General features: G+C 32.4%; 1 protein-coding gene and 1 pseudogene across 4 annotated transcripts; one reads left to right on the top strand and one right to left on the bottom strand.

Moving 5' to 3' along the window:
* Window positions 1-4,691: 4,691 nt before the first annotated feature.
* Window positions 4,692-6,532, top strand: LOC118028090 (lysM domain receptor-like kinase 4; annotated as a pseudogene).
* A 73-nt stretch (window positions 6,533-6,605) lies between these two features.
* LOC118028089 (protein DA1) lies at window positions 6,606-12,137 on the bottom strand. 4 transcript variants are annotated; one of them, XM_073407781.1, is made up of 13 exons: window positions 11,974-12,130; window positions 11,703-11,867; window positions 10,897-11,048; window positions 10,583-10,676; window positions 10,120-10,291; window positions 9,869-9,989; window positions 9,643-9,726; window positions 8,957-9,076; window positions 8,613-8,825; window positions 8,063-8,125; window positions 7,836-7,954; window positions 7,500-7,558; window positions 6,606-7,282 (listed from the first exon to the last, which is right to left on the bottom strand). In XM_073407781.1, the coding sequence occupies exons 3-13, from the start codon at window positions 11,005-11,007 to the stop codon at window positions 6,975-6,977; spliced, it is 1,464 nt and encodes a 487-aa protein (XP_073263882.1). In that variant the 5' UTR covers window positions 11,008-11,048; window positions 11,703-11,867; window positions 11,974-12,130; the 3' UTR covers window positions 6,606-6,974. The 4 variants fall into 4 exon arrangements, with proteins under 4 accessions (XP_073263882.1, XP_073263883.1, XP_034887507.1 ...); XM_073407782.1 differs by having other exon boundaries at window positions 12,028-12,044; XM_035031616.2 differs by having other exon boundaries at window positions 11,703-12,137.
* Between the last annotated feature and the right edge of the window lie 8,764 nt (window positions 12,138-20,901).

Genomic DNA, 20,901 nt, shown 5'->3' with positions numbered 1-20,901 from the left:
TTCAATATACATTATTTTGAGTGGAATACAACTCAAATTATCACATGGATGAAATAACTCTTTAGCACTTGCTCTTTATAAAAGAATAAGACTCATGAGCTATAAATATCATATAAATCCTTCAAGCTTTAAGCTCCACAAAATCACTTCATTCTCAATATTTTTAGCACATATATTTTTAGAGTCTATCTTTATAAAATATCATTGTTATTTCTCTTTCTAAGAAATACTTACTTAAGTATTTAAGAATTTTAATTACTTAAGTATTTGAGAGTCCTAAAATATACATAAAAGAACCTTTTGCAAGTATAAACTATTGATCATCTTGGCTAGTGAGAATAGATGAGATTACTAGTACAAAAAAAAAACTAATTATCCAACATATAAGTCTTGCTCTTAAGCTACTTGAAGTTTTTAGGATCTTATCATTGACACCTTCTATGAAAATTAAATAAAATGCCAGTTTATTCCTATTTCTCCAAAGTCTTTTAGCTAACAAAATGCTAAACTAGCTGTGTCTATGCCATCGCTATATCTATGGCTATACTAGTGGCTATGCCAGCAAGTACACCTATAACAGCACCTAAAAATGCCTCGCGTTTCTATGCTAGCGAGTACACCCACAACAACGCTTACAAATACATCTACAATGACATGAGATATCCCTAGTGCAATAACATTTATTCTTTAAAGAATTGGTATGAGGTCTTCTTAGTGCAATAGCACTACCCTTTAAAGGATGGGTATAAGATCTTCCTAGATCAATATCCAGGGGGTATGGGATTTTCTAAGTGTAATAACACCACTCTCTAAAAGATTGACATATAATCTTTTTAATGCAATAATATCACTCTTCAAGGAGTAAATTAGTTCGATCTTCCTAGTGCAATAACACCTCTTATGGGTTTCTCTCGACCGCTTAGAAATTTTCTACATACAGACTCCACCCATAATGGATTCCTCCAATGGATTTTCCTAATAAGTTCCTTTAATGAGTTCCTTCAATGGCTCCCTTCAAACATTATATGAACTCTTATTATATTTAATTATGAGTTGTTAATTGCTAATCCTGATGGATTGCGATTGTGAAGCTTGTTGATTTTTTAATTATATTGGGAAGATGAGTTTAAAATTGTGTTTTTGAATTGTGAATTATTGAGGTGGGTTTTGTGACATGGACTTGAAAGGCTGGGAAAAACTGGGTTGGCCAAAATTTTGGCGAGTAGCAAAATGTGTAATTTTCATTAGTGCTAAATTCCAAAAAAAAAAAAAAAATTCAAGATCAGGTTCCTTTCCATATCGTTCAGCCTGACTCAATTAAAAATTTAACAACTAGGCTTATTTTAAATCACACACTCGCCAGCTATTCACGATAATTGCCTGGTAGAAATACAGGGCAAATGCTTTTGTCACAACAGTTCACTTATTTGACAGAGTTTTTATCCCATCTGAGAAGATTGAATTGATTTTAAAAAAAATAATTTGTTTATTTTAAATTAAATTTTTTTTTATTATTTTTAAATCTTCTTATACGATAATATCAAAAATAAAAATTTTAAAAATAAATAAAATTATTTTAATATAATAGCAAGCAAAATACATCTTAAAAAAGAACTTTCACAGTTCAATTATAATAATGTGGTCTCCGGAGGGAGAACTTTCAAAACGCCACTCTGTAAGAATTTCTCTTTTTTCTTTTTCTTTTTATATTTTAAACCAATAATAATTTGTCAAACACTAAAGTGTCGGTTGAAAAGAAAGGCTAGGGAAAGTCACAAATAGCTGGATCTTGGCGGTTTTCGCTTATGTGACGCGTGGCGTTCTTGAAGTAGACGAGCCTTTTTACGGCATACGATGAAGGGTAGCCACGTGGACCCTACACCGGTGTTACCTTTTCGGGTCTCCATTCTCCAAGTTGTCGTGGATTGCTTGCAAAATGGACAGCGTGGATCCTAGTTATAATATACCAGAAGAGAAAATATTTATAACTTAATTAATTCAGAGGAAAAAACGAGAAATCATTTTTTAATCCATGAAAAATTATAAATCATGTCGTCGTTTTGTTTATGACAACGCGTTTGCGAGGAGCCCGTTGTGCTTGCCAGCATTACCATCGTGGCCCGTTCTCTCCACTTTCCCAAATAGGATTTTCCTCTTTTTAATTATTGGAGTAGATATTAATAAATCTTGCCCATACACGCACGTGCTCATCAAGCATGTGCGTTTGCTATCATTCACAATTTCACTGGTAATAACCAGTATATTCATCATATATTAGCCATCTTATTGTCTCTACTATAGGCATAATTTGGATTTTAATTGATGTAATTGTGGGGTTAAGGCTTTTAATTATAGAGTAATTGTGGGGTTCAATAATGAAAGTATAAATCTTTATATCAACCAAGGTGACAAGCAATGTTGAACCAAGTTCAATAGAGTTCAACATTGCTTGTCATTGACCCTTCGGTGCTCTTCATGTATTTCTTTTGTCGCTTTGGCTCATAATTTAAAACAAACTCAACACCTTGCAACAATGTGTTGCGTAGTGTGCATCTGTTGTTTTTTCAGCTGTAACGTTAGCAATGTCTAGCGATTTTCTTACATGAACCTTGCTTGGCCAGAATATGAACGCACAGTTGCAGGTCTATCGACAACTGACAGAACCCACAAACAAATATATAGTAATTTCGGGCTTTAATGGTAGAATGCTTGTGCTTCTTATCTGCAGCATCCAATCCATCACCTGTTCATAAGACCAAGAACACTGTGACTTGGATTCCTGCTACTGCAAACAGATAAAGTAAACACGATTCATTAAAATAGGTTAGCAATTACCTGCAAGAACGCATTCTTTGATAAAGATCACGACGCAAATCCCCACTTCTCCCCTACGTTCTCGTGGAAGCTGATCAACATCAGAATACCCCCTTGGCATGCTCGATTATAAACAAGATAAACTCAAGATTCTTAACAAAAGAATTAATGGTAAAAAATGATTTTGGGCCATCTGATACAGAATCAATAGAGAGTTAAAGTGCATGTTAACATTTTCATGTAGCAATGTTGAAGTCTGCAATCTGAGCATTAATAGACAAGTCAGTGTATTCAATGATATAGTTGGTGACGCATAGATAGTTGCTTCGTGTGTGTGTGTGCGCGCGCGCGCGCTGACAAAAACTTGCAAGAATTGTTGGAGTCCTTCTAGCTCTCCTTTCAAAGAATTATTCACCGGAGAGTGTAGTTTCTTTCTTTCTTTCTTTTTCCATTATTTTTTTATTTAGTTCTTTAATATTGCATTTATTAGAAATTAATCTATATAATTTACTACTCTCATTTTTTATGAGAATATCGTATTCTCAACAATACATCATACCATTTGATATAATGGTTACAAATTTTTTCTAAAAAAATATTGATTTAAAACATGAGTAAGATAACTAGCTAAAAACATTAAAAGAGTTAGAGTATTTGAATAAAATTACTCACCATTCACCTAGACTCAAAACACTGTGGACTACATTACTCATTTTCATAGTATTTTTTTTTTCATTTTGATTATTTAACTTTATTTCTTTGCAATCTCAAAGAAATATTTTAATAATACATTAATGATCAATGTTACGAAATAGAATTTTAGGCTCTAGTAAAAAAAAAAATTAAAAAAATAAAGGCCAAAATAAACAACAAAAAAAAACAAATCCCAATGTTCCAAAGGCATTAAAAACTTTAATTTGATCCCTCGAGTTTCAATTTACACATTATTTGGTCCTCGGAGTCTTAGGATTTTAAGTTTCAATCCTAAACTTTTTTTTTCACATTTCACTCCCAAAGTATTGTGAGATGAGAGATAAATTTATTGAAAAAATGGTAGGAGAGAGAAAGAGTTGGTTGGGTACATTTTGATCACCAAAAAAAATTGATCTTCATGTAAATATAATTTTTTTATAAAAAGAATCATAGAATTGTTTGGATTTTTCATCTTACTAGAAAAAATAAATCATTTATTTTTTAAGTTTAATACTGAGTTTTAGATCAACTTGAGAGTGCTTTTGAGTTAATATTGAGTTTAATAAGATTTTTACTAAATATAAATGAAAAAAAGTTAAAAATAGAGTTTTAATTATCTTAAAACTTGAATCTGACTTTTCAACTATGTTGAAATCTATATTAGAAGATGATGTATCGTATTCTTAAATTAACTACGAGTAGTCCATTCTATATATAAAAAAAAAAAATTAGAACATATGACATGTTGCCACCCATTAAAAAATATGTTAGGTGCATTGGACTAGCCTTCAAGAGCCACAAATGCTTGAATTTTTTTCCTTTAGTTGAAGAGAGCAGGCTCATCTTCCATGCCCATACATGTCTAGCCTATTTGTTAAACAGCCCTTGATTTTTTTTTAGAATAAATAATTTTTTGAATAATTTAATTGTTTATTTTTATGGTTAAATTTTATTTTTTTTGTTTGGAGTTTTTTTTTTTATGATCTTAATTTTTTTATATATAAAAAATATTTTTAATATAGTAAAATATATTAAATCCAGAATGTTGCTATATAGTAAGTCGACGAAACCTGACAATTTCAAGGAATTTTTTTTAAAAAAAATTCTTAACGCGCTTATTTTGATACTTCTAGCAAGCAACAATCCATCTTCTTCATCATTCTCATAATTCTGAATTTCTTGTCTACTCATCATTGTTTCCTCACCTAAAAAATGTTCACCATGATTAACTTGTTTAGTTTGCTCGCACTCAGCTTTCTCACTTCACAAGCCAAAGCTCAACAAAACTACTCGAAGAATTCAGCATTAGACTGCAACGCCAGTGATGAGACAGGACCATCCTCTCCATTTCCTTACAGCTGCAATGGCCAGAGCCAATCTTGCCAGGCCTTTCTGATCTTCAAATCTCAACCTTCTCTTCACTCGGTGCCTGCAATCTCAGTCCTCACGTCGGCAAACGAAGAAGAGCTGGCTAGAATCAACTACGTTACAAGGCTGTCGGAGTTCCCTACCAACAAAGAGGTTATTGTTCCGGTAAACTGTTCTTGTTTTGGCCAATATTATCAGGCCAACACTACAATTCAGGCCACGACTACTCGTGGAACCTATTATGTTATAGCGAATGACACTTATATGAGGGATTATCTACTTGCGCTGCGCTTAAGCGCAGGAATACACATGGTGAATATCATTTGTTGCCGGTGAGCAACTGCAAGTGCCATTTCGATGTGCTTGCCCGACAACAAATCAAATGATCAGAGGAACAAATTATCTAGTAGCTTACCCTCTTAGCTCAGATGATAAAATTCCCGATATTGCTAACAGATTCAATGCAAGCACGAAGAGTATGGTATGGGAAAAATCTGACTCTTTTTTCTGACACGACAATTCTAAATCTTCTGCCTACTCTAACCTAAAAGTTCACAAACTGTAATTCACAACAACACAGACACTTCTCCCCCGTCAGCTTTGAGTCCTAGAAATAGAAGATCAAATAAAAAACTTTATGAGTCTGCTGGGCTTGCTCTTTGCTAGCCGTCATTATCATTACAGCTATCGTCATCCTCTCTTGCAACAAGAGAAGAGACTTTGGTTACTGAGAGTTGTAGAGAAAGAAAACTGGTAGTGCGAGAAGACCTTCGTGCCAAAATTGCAAGCTATGAGCAAGTTTTGAAAGTCTTCGAATTTGAAAAGGTAAAGAAAGCTATTCTAGAAAGAGTCCAAGTTTTGAAATGTTTTGGAGTATATGGGAAATGGGTCCCTAAGAAAATTACTATTCTAGAAAGAGTCCAAGGAAAGTGGAAATTGGACAGAGAATTCAGATTGCTCTGGATGTTGCTAATGGACTTTACTATCTCCACAGCTTCACCGAACCTGCTTATGTGCACCGTGCACCAGGACATTAAAAGCAGCAATGTTCTTTTAAACGGCAATCCAAGGGCCAAGATTTCAAATTTCAGTCTTGCAAGAGATGCAACAAGGAAAACAAGTGCTGCCTTGACAAAACATGTTGTGGGGACTACTTGGCGCCCGAGTATGTTGGGGTAGGACAAGTGACTCCCAAGATCGATGTTTATGCTTTTGGAGTCATTCTGCTGGAACCAATCACAGGGAAAGATGCTGTTTTTACACAGGATGGAAAGGAAAGCCTTCTTTCAACGGCAATAGTTTCTATCATGGAGAGGGAAAACCCTGAAGCGGAGCTAGATTTCTATGTTGATCCTGGTCTAAAAGGAATTTGTGGGACAGACTTCGTCTTATGCTTGACTAAAGTAAGCGTCGCCTGCTTGATGAAAGAACCAGTAAGGAGGCCAAATATGGAGGAAGTGGTATCAATTCTGTTGAAAATTCAGGCAAATGTATTGAAATCATAATCATTAATTTTTTGCTCAGTTGATGAAGCAGCCCAACTATGGCGTCCATCAACAGGTGAAACTAATTGGACAGCAGGAGCCGTTTCAAAATAACAGTTATTAGCATGTAGGGTTTTTATCTGTAATTGTATCCCCACCAGTTCTTTTTTAACACGTACAAAATGAAGGTAATTGTTCCCGTAATTGCTTTTCTCATTTCAGAGTTCCAAAGTGAAGACAGATGAATGAATGGAATTCCATCATGAGATTATTAATTAACCAAAAAACAAAAAATCAATGTCTCTACAGCCTACAAAACATAAAATTCAGCTCTCGTGAAGCTCCTCTCTGTAGAATCAACGCTTATGTGCTTCAGCCCTGGGCTCATAATGGAAAAGGCCTAGCTTTAACTATGGATAGAAAAGTATTGTGAGAACTCACTGTTCAAGAATTTAATACGGAAACCTCCCTATCATCTTAATAAGGTCTGCTGTCCTTCAAAGGCCCTATTTGTCCACTGCTTTCTAGTTGGCTCTTTATCCATCTCCATGCACCAAGGTGTGAGATTCAACATGGGGCGTCATATTGTGCAAGGACTGCTTCTAGTTTAGAACTTCAATATGGAAACTTCCCTGTCATTCGTATATGATCAAGCGTTCTTTCGAGACCATATTTTTGCACTGCTTGCTGACCAGCTCTAAATCCATCTCCATAAACCGGGGAAGTATCTGATTCAATTTGATGCTTGAAAAAATCCCCAAGCTTTCTCTCAAATTGAGATCTTGTACCATTTTTTGTTGTCCTGGATGCAGAGGATGATGCGATATTGCTTCCTGAAGTGGGTGTGAGCTCTGAATCCAACCACATGTGTGCAAGCACCTGACAAATACCCTCTTCCACATCTTGACTGAGAGTTTGGAAACCTTCAGGAAAACAGAAAACGTCAGAATCTAAAAAAAAACAGACTTAAATACGTTAAAAGAAGCAATTGCTTAAGAGAAACTATCAGTTTACATTTTCTTATGCAAGCTACAACAAAAATAATCCATCATTTGAAGGTCAAATCTCAAATCTTGATGTCAGTATATGAAATATATATATAAAAAAAATGACTGTACAGAGCACAGGATGTAAAAGCACCTTGCAGCCGCATCCATGCATGCATCATCTCATGAGCTAGGATTGACCCAGTAAGTAACCTGTATTGGTTAAGATTTCAATACAAGCATAAAACACCTTGTTTTACAATACAGAACTAGCGCATAAAAAACATCTTCAAGAATATATCCACGCAGCATATCAAAGAAATGAAGATGCGTTATTTTCTTGTTCCTCACTGCATCTCATTGTTATAAATTGTGGATACTGCATACAAACAATGAACATTCATTTTTATTTCCTACTATCTGCTGGTTCTTCGGTATTACACAGGTCCCTCAGATAAAAAAGTAATAGAGAAGTGATCTAAAGATATACCTTGGGAGGCCATACAAAATCAGAATTGCAGTAACCTCACAACGACGTGTCAGTTTGTAAGGCTCTGTCATCATACCCATGGCTCGGTTCCCTGCTCCAAACCTTGGCTGCTTTGATACCTGATGATCCATGGCCATTGCAATATAAAATTCTGAGTGCCAACTAAAGAATCAAAAATGAATCAGTCCATTACAAAATGCAAATGAAAGATTCCAAAATTTTCTTACAGTGCTAATGGTTTGTTCCTCAGAAAGGCAAAGTCCTCTAGTCTCTGGCATGTGGTAATGTCCCTGTTCAAGAGTTAGAAATTACAAAACCAACTTAAAAGAATTAGATTGCAGAAGTATTGCTTGAGAAGGAACTCCAATACTAAAATCCATGGAACAATTAATTTCTCAATTTTTTACTCATTCAGTAATGTTCAAAATGATATCTCGATGAGATGTAGACAGAAGGACAATTGATTGTTTGTGTTTCCCTTTTCTCTTTACTTTAATATTTTATTTTAGAGGTAAAACTGTCATTGCTGAGGATGGAGCCAAGAATCCCTTCTAGAAGCACTGGATGTCAACTATCCTGATAGTGTAACGGGTGTTTTTATGACTCGATATATCAGAATATCATTATTAATAGCTTGATTTTTCACATAGCCAGAACTACCTTAGAAAAAAAGGTTAACAATAAGTTGATAGTAGCTTAAATGTCAAGCTCGCCAATTATTTCCTAAGAAAAGCATCAAATGGGTGATATAAATCTTTTCAATGCATCTGCCCTTACATTCTTTTCTCCATCCCGGGCTTCATTTAGTGCTTGTCTTTCAACCAATAGTAGTGGAACGTGCTGCTCCACCTTCATATTTAAACGTTCATAAAATTCTTGTATATCAAGATAAAGGGGTTGGCAATGCTTGGTATCCATGACTGCAGAGTCCAGGCACTCAAGACAGAGCTTCCGACCATCATTAAGGGCAACATATCCCGTGTCTTGTGGCTGCATGTGATGATAAGAAACATTATCCTTTATTAATTTTATTTTATTTTCAGAAAACCAGTTCACCAGGATTATCATTAGAAAGCTTAAAAAGACAGTTTTTTAAGCACAAAGAATTCATCCAGATTTACCTCCATTCGCTCACAGCTGCAACACCGAGGAGTACCATCATGTTCATGAGATGGGCAGTACTTCTGGATCCAAAAAGGATGAGCCCTATATTCAATAAGACCAGCAGGGTTTGTTGGAATCTGTCAAAAGATATATATTCAGAAAAGCAACCCTAATTGTAAATGGGTAATATATCTGAAATTCTAAGAGCAGTACATTTACAAATAGCGATTTTATCAGTATAAAAAAATGATATATCACAATAATTTTTAATATGATAACACTTTCTGGTTCTGTAACCTCTGCAAATTCTGTCTCTCCCCCTCCATCTTGTAGCATGACCTCAGCAAATTCTCATTCACAGTATACATGCATAATCGGAAAACTTTGTACTGAATTTGTTGAAATATGAGGATAAGATGCAAAACATCATCCACGAACACTAAACATCAATTATTTTGTAAAAAAATGAAGTATGGGTTTTTTTTTAAAAAAAAATGTTCTAATGAGTATCCTTTGGCTTGACATTCAAGAGCATTCATAAGTAGTTCTGATTTATTAAATTAGCAGAGAAGTTTCATTTACGATAAAAGAAAAGGGTAGGAAGAAAATTCTTAGGATGATAATGACAGTTCAAGTATCAATGGATGAAATACACAACTTAAAGAAGATGAATAAACAAAAAGTTTCTGGGAAAGCTACTTACAAAGAGCTTACAGACTTCACACTTTGGATGGTAACGCTCTTTGTAGCAAGATTTATGATAAGGGTAATTTCCAGTCATCGAGAACTATAATGAAAGAATGCAAATAAAGTTAGCAATTGCACTCCACTAAAATAACAATTCAAGGTATAAAAAGCAATGATGGGCTCCATAGAATCAACAATTGACTAATATATATTAGCAGATAATAAGGAATTTCAGTTTACACCTCGTAATCAGAAATTGGTAGGCCGCAAGCATGACAACGGAAACATTCTGGATGCCAAAATGCATTGAGGCAATTTAGAAATTTTCCTTGGCCAATCTCTGTATTGCAACCAGCGCATACCCTAATCAAGAATTAAGAAATTCTTCACATATTCTAGTGCCCAAAGAAGTACATTGTTGGAAAAAAAAAAAGTTGAATGGTGGTGTCAAAGAATTAAGGATCAGAATTAATCAGCTATAGAAATAAGATACCTGAATCCCATTGGAAAGTGGATAGGATATGGCTGATATGCATTTCCTTGATATGGAATTCCATTTCCATACCGAGGAATTCCATTTCCATATCGAGGAGGAGATTCAACGCTTAAACTTTCTTGTAAAGCTTTGGCAAGTTGTTCATCTTCTTTCAATTGAATCTCAACATCTATCCATTAATTTGAGAAATATATCATTAAGCTCTGGAGTATTGGATCATAATATATACAGAGAATGAAGCAATATGATAGAACAGAGCTGAAAAGGCGATATTGATTCTAAAATGACGTTGACAAAATAGCAAAGATGTAGAGAAAATATATAAATCAATTCAGAAAATAAGAGTTATTGGCAAAGGAATCCTGAAGATGGATCAAAACAAAGTACAGAAATAACAGTTGGAGTGTAGTGAGAGAACCATCAAGTATTGCTGATAGCATCAGACTGTGATATTACTCACCTGCGACATTTTTTACATTGTGATTGTCCTCTAAAAGGGATAACGCAATAGCACGATCAATATCCTCCTCATTTTCCTGCTCCAAATATGCTTCCTACATTTAATATCCAAACTGAAAAATGTCAAAGCAAGAAGGGCAGATCAGGGATTAGACTTAGCTTACACAAAATTTCAATCAAGGCTACTAACACTTAATATGTAATAGTTGAGGTAAAAGCTAAAAGATGCCAGTAAAAGAGAAGTATTTTTATATGCATCTCCTCTTGCAATTAGAAATGGTTTAGCAAGAAACATTAAATCAAATTGGTGAATACCCCTGACGTAGAAGGTGCATTATAGCTAGCATCCTGTCCATAATTTCCATAGTAATGCCCTTCTGAAATATTATGATTGGACCCTTTAAAAATCTTGCTAAGCCAACCCATAACGTGTATGGTTATCTGGTCATCATCAACAAATTTCTTAACTGCAAAAGAAAGCAATAAGTAAACCAAAGGAACCAAATATATATCACAAAATGCAGTGGGCTTAGCAATCAAGAGGCATTCACAAAATTATACTGGCATGACACGAAACTGCAAAAATTCTATGTTTCTCTTTCTTTATTATGAATTGTTCATAAGATAGAGGGAAGAAAAGGGTAAGCTTGCAAGCAATTTCCAACTTGATATGAAAGTTCCAAACTTGGTTTACATTCTACATTGCAAGCAACACTAATATATTCAATACGACTAGGACAGCGACGCATCCCTGCAACCCAGTGATTAATGTTTCCAGGAAACTTAATTCCAGTACTAAGATAACCAACTCTGTAACTATATTGCTTTCCTATTCAACAACCAATGCAAAAACATGAATAAATTATATCGAGCAAAATCACCAACCAGGCATTGTAATGCCCCAGAAAGTTTCAGCTACAAAATATGTAAATGAACATCAAGAATCTCCAATGGCCACAAGCTCAAATCAACATAAGAGAGAAAGAGGGAGATAAAAAGAATGATTCTTCCAGCTCAACATGCCCATCAAACTCATGACACATAACCTTTTGATTTCAGGTTCTAAAGAGAAAGGAAAAGGTATGGTATAGAAAGAATCAAATAGTGGAAGAATGACTCACCACTAACAAAAAAACAGCTGAAGCAGAAAAACCCAGATCAGATTAGATCCCAATTTGCTCATAAAGCTACAAAATTGGCAGTGTCAAAAAGAAAAGGTGTTTTCCTGCTGCTGACACCACCCTTTATATCTCTCTCTGTCTCTTTTGTGTACAAAAGAATATAATCTATAAGAAAACCAATGAACAGAAAATAGTTATGTACAAAAGATTAGGAATTTAGAGAAGGAATTCGAGATGGTATACGGTGTCAAGGAATATGAAAGACAAATACGCTAAGAATTGAGAACTGCTTGAACTGTACGCAATTTCAAAGTCAAATTCGTACAAAGAAATAAAACGAGTTGAGTTTATATAGATTTTTGTTAATAACACAAAAGAGAGCGATGATGGACGAAGAATCGTCGAAACCCAATTGGGATAATCTGACAAAAGATTCAAAATTAACCACTACGATTTGATTTTGCCGGACATATATTTGCATGTGGGGTCTATGCTTACTCTTCAACAAGAAGACCCAACTAAAACAATGTATATAAAAATCATATAATATATTTAAGATTTTTCTTTTTTTAGTTGGCTTACATTGTCTCGGTGACTCGACTTCCAATGGCTTACAGTTTTGCCAAACCTTGAAGTTCCATAACAATAGGTTGACATTGTTGGGGGGGGGGGGGGGGGGGAGCAAGTGGTAAAAAAATACTTCTTCTTCTTCTTTCCAAAAAAGCAAAAAAAAATATGTTTTCTTTATTAAAGTAAAAAAAAAAAGGTGAGAAAAGATATTATATTTCGACATGTCAAGGGCGGTGCCAGGGGTGTGGCGTAAAAATAAAGTAGAAGAAGGGGAATCTGTTTTTTTTCAGATGGAATCTGTTTTTATTTTGACAGTTAGATTTTCTCAGATAGTTATTTTTTTATATGTTCTTCATAAAAGTATAAGTACGTGTAAAGATAATATTAACTCACGTGAGAGAGTAACTGGTGGTTCTTTTCACCACTACTATAAAAATAAATATTAAAAATTCTGGGGTGAAAATACTTTTATATGAAAAAAAATGTGTTTGCATTCTTTTTTTATTAGATCATTTTGCTTTCCATTTAATCATTTAGTTCGTTAAATTAATGCTTAATAAATCATTAAATTATATTTAAAATAATGAACATGTGAGATCAAAACATAAATTAAAAGAAAAGCACAATTCACGGTAAGTTGTAATAAACAACCTCAATGTTGTCTTCTTTTTCTTTTTAAACTTTTTTTCATTTAATTTTTTGTTCTCAACTTAATCTTTTTAAATTGATTTAAGATTTGGTTTGATATTTTCCTTGATTAATTTTATATGGAACTCTCGTAATGTTAATGATAAAATTTAATATTGAATTAATGCTTAATTTAATAAAATAAATTTTAATTTTATTTATTCAAATCAATTAAAATTATAGGGATCTAATTTCAAACTAAAATAAATATTTAATTTTTTTCTAAAAAATAATATTTTTATCTCAATTTTTTGACTCGGTATTTCTTTGTAGTAAACAAATTTGTTATTGTTATAAAATTCTCAATTTATTTAATAAAATACACTGATAAACTTTTTAATTAAGGCAAAAAAACATTAATAACTCTCATATTAATTTTCTGTGTTGAGGGAAAAAAAGGCTTCATAATAAATAGAAATCAAACTAGTTGTTTCATGTAAATGTAGGGAGTTAATCGAAGATCAAGTATTAACACGATGTTTTAAAAAATTGTAATTCTATGCCCATCAAAATCTCATAAACAACAACGATAGTCTTCTCAAAACAAAAGGCAAGAACTCTACTTTTTTATTTCTTCGAAAGCAGTAATAGCTCTTTCTTTCTTTTTTACATGCAATCTCTTCATGGATGATAGCCAATTAGCAAGTAGATTACCTGGAAGTAGGATTCCCCTTCCCCAAATTAGGAGGTCTTGTGTTCAAGCCTCTTCTTTGTAGTAAAAAAAAATCTCCTAGGTCAAAACAACGAAAGCTAGCGTCCATTTTGTTTGCATTTTTTTTTTCTGGATTATCAAATATATGAAAGGAGAACCTTTATATTGCTTATCAAGGCTAAGTATTTCACTTCAGAGGGTCTCACATTTCTTCGTGTGATTTGCACAGTGAAATGACAATCTTATTTTCAATAGTGAAACTCGTATAACTTATTTTCAAGGGTAAAATTATTTTTTTCATGGTATCAATTTGTCATTGCTGGATGAATAGTATTCTTATTTTTTATTTACATATGGGGACAATATGGAATTTTGATAAATAAAAAAAAAAAAAAAAGTTGGTGCCGTGTCTAACACACGCGCTAATAAGTGGAAGGAATCTAGGCCCCTCGGGCATCGCGTGCAAGCTTCTCTGACAAAACAAAACACCATGTTTGGAACAACTTATTGAGATCTTCATGGTGGATGAACGCATGTTGGTGTGTGGCTCCAATGCACTTTTTCCTTCTCCTCCCCATTTTTCCCTCTTTTCAGTGGTAAAATATAATGGTGTTTTTTAATTTTTTTCATGTCTAATTTAGTCTTTATTCTTTTAATTTCTGTTTGATTTCTGTTTTATCTTTTTTTTATTAATTTGTTTCTTCCATTTAGTTCCTGATCACTTGGTTTTATTTGGATTTTGTATCAACTTAGTCTTCATTCTTTTAATTATTATTTATGTGTCTTTCAAAAAAAAATTCATTTTCCAATTTGATCCTTATTCTTTTTATTGCTATTTAATTTCCTATTTATTTTTTTTATAACTTTTTTTTCTTCAATTTAATACTTCATCACTTAGTTTCATTTCATTTTTGTACCAAATGTGTTCCTTATTTTTTTTAATTGCTATTTATTTTTTTTTATCCTTTTTTCTAATTGAATTGTGTTTTCAATTTCATCCCTTCATATTTGATTTTGATTTATTTTTATATCAGATTTTATCCTCATTCTTTTAATTGATATTTATTTTGTTTTAGATCCTTTATTATTGTCTTTTTCTCCTTGAGAGTTTTACTTCATTATTTTTTAGGGTTTGCTTTCTATAGCATTAATCTCGGACTCATGATAAGGGTCATAAATTTCAAATATTAACACAGGTTACCTTCACTCTTTTTTCTATGTTTTTTCATAATTTTTTTACAATCTCATCCTTCAAGATTTGATTTATTAAGAATTGGTCTTCATACTTCTTCTTTTTTGTTTTCCTATCTACGATGTTATTTCGGTCCTATACCCATGGTCATGGGATTAATAGGTTAACCCAGGTTAATTTATATTTTTTTTATTGTTTTTTTTTTAAAAAAAATTCAATTGCATCTTTTGACATTGAGTTATTTGATAATTGAGATTTGTTATTTTATTTAGCTTTCTTTTGAACATGGTTGTCTTAGTATCACAGCTAGGTCAAAGGCTTTAATTGTTTTTTTTTTATTCATTATCAAATTTTTTTGTCTATTTTTTTTGTTGCATTTTTTTAATTCATTTTTGAAATCATACGATCTTAGTAAACTCGGTCAAGTCAGTAACCTAGGTCTCGGTTTTTTTTTTTTTTAAAACACTTATATTGCCTTAATATATTTTTTGCAGTGAAAACAATTTGGATCAGCCATGATGTAGCGTATGCCACCTATCTGGTGGAAAAATATATAGAAAAACAATACCCATTAAAAGAACTTAAACCCCGTGGTAAAACTATTATACAATGGCGTTGATTTATCGTGGATTATAATAGTTGAGTTACATTTTTGTCCAAAACAAAACACTCAAGCCTATGTTTTAGGGGTAGAACGATATTTTTGCTAGGTTTATTTGTCATTTTATATATGTTCGGGGGTATCTCAAACTTTCTATAATTTTATTCATAATAAAATTACATGGTTACCCTTAAAAGCAAAAAAATATAATTAAATATGAGTTAGGGTTTTTTTATTGTTATTCATCATCTATTGTTTTTTTTTTATTGTATTATTAAATTAACCCGATTTAATGGATCTAGTTAGGTCAATTATCAAGTCTTGAATTTTCATTTCTTCTTTAAAAAAACTTGCCTGAGACGCGTCATAGCGTAAAACACCGTTAGAGGTTCTCTCGAGTTAGTTTTATGTTTTTTTATTGAATGTTTTTTTCATTTTAGACCTTTAATATTTGGTTAATTTGATTTTGAGTTTTTAATTTATTTTGATTTGGATTTCATGGTGTTGTTACCGGCTAATATCTCATATCAAGATTTTCACAAGTTAAACATGGTTTACCTTGATTGATCCTATATGATAGTGTGTCATGATATTAATATTTTAAAAATTCTTTATTTATTATAAATTGAATTTTTAACTTCCCTGTATTTTTACTTTTGTTTTTGTTTTTGTTTTTGTTTTTATTTTTGTTTTTTGAACCATCACCCCGCTGTCTAGAGCGCGGATTATTAAGTTCATCTTGTGCATTTCTCCTCTCCTTAGGACAAAAGGTCAAGTGGGTCAGTACTCTTCATATTTGGTCAGGCAGGTGATCCAATTTGACATGTCTTTATGTCAATTTTGTCAATGTCGGCAATGATGGCTCTAGGTTAAACATATTAAAATCCCTTTTTGAAATCATACACGAGTAATAAAGTAATATTTAGGGCTCAATTTGGTCCGTCGATGATTTTGAAAGCACGGGCATTTTTAAATGCAATTTGTTTGTTAACGTAATAGTAATTATTTTGTAAAAGAAGTATTTTTACCTGGTTAATTTGTAGATTTAATGTTGAAAAATTACAATCAAATAAACAATTTTAAAAAAATTACTTGTAAGTTAATACAAAATAGTTTATTTAATATATTTACTCATTGAAATACTTGGATGTGAAAAGAGATGCAGATCATGTCCACGAACTTAGAAAGCTGACTCAGTATATAGAACAAAAAACATAGAAGAAAAAGGCAGAAGAGTTATTGCCTATTGTGAAAAATATCTCGCTTTCAAGCTATGGTACTGAATCCTAGCCTAGGACTGTAGACCTAGAACCAATAGCCGAGCTAAGCATGCACTCACATGGCTTAAGCTCAAAGCATACTTAGTCTTAAAGTTAATCCTTTTAAAAGCTTTAACACTTTACAGGTCCCATTTTAACTTTTTCATCTTTACATTGTACAAATTATAAGAATTTTTTATAATTTTTTGCTGTGAGATTGAGATACTGGGTTTGTAAAAACATATCAATGATTATTTGAAATTAATTTTTGAACTTCAGCATTTGGGGTGACACTGAAATAAACGAGCTGATATGACAGAGAAAAGAGAAGAATTACAACTGATTTCTGCTGGCTTATGATCTGAAGATTCTGAACTCTGAATATCATCAACCGGCTCGTGAGAAAGCAAACTTGCACTGAATCTTGAACAAGATCCGGTCTGTCCGTGATGGGATTCGCACCTGAGTAGTTGAAACATCCAAGATAACAAAATTTATGTACTAATCAAAAACTATAAAGTCAAAGAAACAACTACAGTGAGAAAAATTCGGTGACCTTCGCAGTATCCATCAAAAACCTGTCCTCTTTCTGCGTCTTGTAAGAGTTGATCTTTGCTGGTGAGCAACTGCGTTGTGATCAATCATGCAATGTGTAACAATTTTTTCTGATAAACTTAACATGCCTGTGTTTTCTACCCAGCACAGTCACTAGATTTTAGAATGGGAGAAATTATTAGATTGATCTGTTCATAATTAAGTGGAATAAACCAATCGTATTAAAGACTTCAATACATTGCCAATCATATTAAAGTGTTCAATACATTGCCAACAAAAACTTCAAGCAAATGGTAAAATGATATATTGATCACCAGGTGACATAAATCATCAACAGTAAGTATAAAATTATTATAAGGGAAAAAAAGAAGTTTGAGCATGTATAGGGTTCGGCCCATGGGTGTACTTGGCTTAGAATAAATTGATATGAGGAACGTATTGGTGAAATTGGGCTTGTACCGGAAAGATGGCAAGCGATGAACACCATTCGGATGCCATTGATTTTTATGTTGATTTCCTGGTTAAAATTGGTTTTTCTAAGTTTATAATCGTGTTTAGAGGGTTTATAAGGAGTACTTTCATGAATTTTTTCACTAAGAAATAGTAAAAAAAATCAAAATTCCTTAGTGCCCAGCGCAGTCATCGGATTTTAGCGGGTCTCCTTAAAAACAATGAAACTCATCAAAGAAGATAAAAAGAAACTCATTTGCCTTCTTCAGCCTAGGCGCACTGGGGTTTTCACACCTGGGCTTGTATGTCATCCTCCCCTTTGGTTTTGGGATAGGAATCAAATACTATCCAATAACATCCATATATTTTCTACACAATTGACATTCATGGCCATTTCTTTTATTTTTTTTTTGAAAAACAGAATGGAAAAGAAAGGGAACACCAGATAGCTTTTGCAAGGGATATCGAGGTGAGCTAAAAGTAAAAAGAAGTAAAATTAGAGAAAAAGAGTCATCATCAACTGATCTTTTAGAGGTTCTAAATAATATATTGGTTATGTAATAGGAAAGATAACAATTAATTAAAGTAAGTTGTGTTGTTGCTTGTTAGAAAAATAAAAGGTATTTATTGTGTTCAAGAGTGTTTAAAATGACATATTTTGTTCTAAAATCTAAACTAAAAGAATGACTTTGAATTTAGACTTGAGGACAGTTTGATCCCTATTTAGATTATGAATGATTAATTGTTGATAATTATTGAACCTGCAAGGATTAAATGGATATAAAAGCTATTACTCACTCTTGACTTACGATTCTATATAAAATCATGTTGATCCAGTTTAAATCTTTTTATAGTATGAACACATATAAATATGTAGAACTTATACATCATAACAAACAAAATTATATACATATAAAATTTTCAAGTTGAGATTGCAACATCAAGAAATATATTTCACACATTTGTACTTGCCAATTCAAATATTTGATAGTCAATTATCAAAGATAAAAGTTAAGAATGACATCTATCATGGGTTGAGTTCTCATAATACAAGACAACTTATATAATAACGCAAATAAAATATTTAAAATTTTTAAACCAAAATATATTGTTAGGTCTTTGATATTCAACACCACAACAATAAATCCTTGATGGCCACCCTGGGGTTACCATGCAATAACACGAATCACCTCAAGTATTCACCACAATTCACAAAGATTAATTATACAATTCAAATCATTCAACAAAAAATATTTAGGGTTTGAAAATTTTTAGTATGGTACTTAGTTTCTAATTAAATGAAAATTTTTCTCGTACAATTAGGCCCAAAAAATCAAATAAAAAAGAAAAGAAAAGTTTAAGGACTAATTTGTAAAAAAAAATAAATAAAACACCAAATAAAAAAATTATAAGGATTAATTTAAAAAAAAAAAAAGAAGAAGAAGAAGAAGAAGAAAAGAAAAAGAAGTGAGATGCTTCACTCTTCACAGAACAGTAAAGCACTATCACAGAGTTCAAGTTTTTTAGATGTGTAAGGTAATTATATGATATTTCTGAATCATGTTTTCAGGATTTCCTTGTAAGATAAAAGAAAAACAATTTTAAAAAAATTTGATGTATAAATGTTTGTGATGAATTAAGAAAAAAGTGTAAAACCTTACTTAATTAGGCTAGTTTTAGGCACAAAAACGATATCCTTTATCTAATCTTCTGTTGAAGTCACATTGATCATTGCTAATCTTCCCAGCATGTTGAACAACTATCGTAATCTATGGTTTCTCGGGTGTCTTGTGTTAAAAGCCAAAGCCATTCGCTGAAAACTGGATTTTCGAAATCTCCATTTATCCGATATGGATTATTTTATACAGTATTCAAAACATGGAAACTGTTTCAGAGAATTTCTTTATCCAATTGTAAGAAAAGCATTTCAAGTTGAGTGTTTAGAAACTTCCTTGTAGGGTTTGTGTCGAAAATAACTTAATTAAGAAACTTCCTTGTAATGTTTGATTGAAAAGAGAAGAACAACTTAATTTGCACTCAAAAAAATTATAATTAAACGCTGGCCTTTCTTGGAAGCAAACACAAAAACTCATCTAGTTTTCGGACAATGGTAGGTACAAATTAAATAAATGTTGGGAAATGGTGAATCAAAGAGACAGTTGCCAACACGATATTGGAATCTCTCGTTTTGAGCAAGTCAAAAAAACAGAAAGGAAATTGACAACATATTACATAATCTAGCTTTGCTTCACGTGAATAATTCAAAAAGACTTGTGAGGTGCAATTGATTTAGCAACCATATATATATATATATATATATATATATATATATATATATATATATATCTCAGGCTTAATTAATTCCCAGAATAGATCTTTTATTTGCTATATCCTGCAATTAAGCGTAGTTCATTGGCTGGAACCTGCTGGAAATTTCTACATTAGTAGATAGAATTGACCGTACGACGTATGTGAAGGGAAGACAGGGCCCTGTATATTATATAAATGAAATAAAGGTCAAAACAAATTTCCATTATAAACAAATGTAGTTAGAGACGATTTCAAGGTCTGTATATATAGTAATTAATGGATAGGGATGAAAATCCTGTAATCCAAATGGCTGCGTGATCTTTCCTCCCACCGATTCTTTGACAAGAAATAGTAAGTCAAGCCCTTGATTGTTTCTATCAAAGAGCATAAATTAATAAGTCTTTTACGTTCTTCCAAATTTCCTAGAAGAGATCAAAATAACCTTTCTAATTCGGTAATCATACTATATGTGTATATTTCCCATTATAGTAACAATAATGCTAGATAACGGGGTTTATAGTAGACTAGACACTTGACCCGCGCGATGCCACGGGTTATTTTTTTTGCATAAAAAATATTAAAACAAATAAAAATTTAAAAATCTTAGGTTTTTTTACAAAGTTATACCCAAGAAACTTGGATTTGGCTGCAACGCCTGACCTAAAAGTAATATTTATAATATTTATAATAAAATTAAACTTGCATGACCCAAGTTTAAGTGAGCCTGGCTGCAACACCGGACCCAAGAATATTGGATGTGGGTCTAGATATAAGGTCGTGTCATAAAAGTGTGATAATTAAATAGATTGATTAAAAAAAAACAAAGAAAAAAATCAACAGAAAGGAAAAAACTAATGAAGAAAAAGAAAAAAAATTGAATTAATTAGGTTAACCTTTTAAACCAGGTTATCTCGTAAAACCTG

This window comes from Populus alba, chromosome 2, assembly GCF_005239225.2.
Source record: "Populus alba chromosome 2, ASM523922v2, whole genome shotgun sequence".
NCBI lineage: Eukaryota > Viridiplantae > Streptophyta > Magnoliopsida > Malpighiales > Salicaceae > Populus > Populus alba.
Note: the sequence above shows the minus strand (reverse complement) of the source record. Positions and strands in the feature narration are given on the sequence as shown.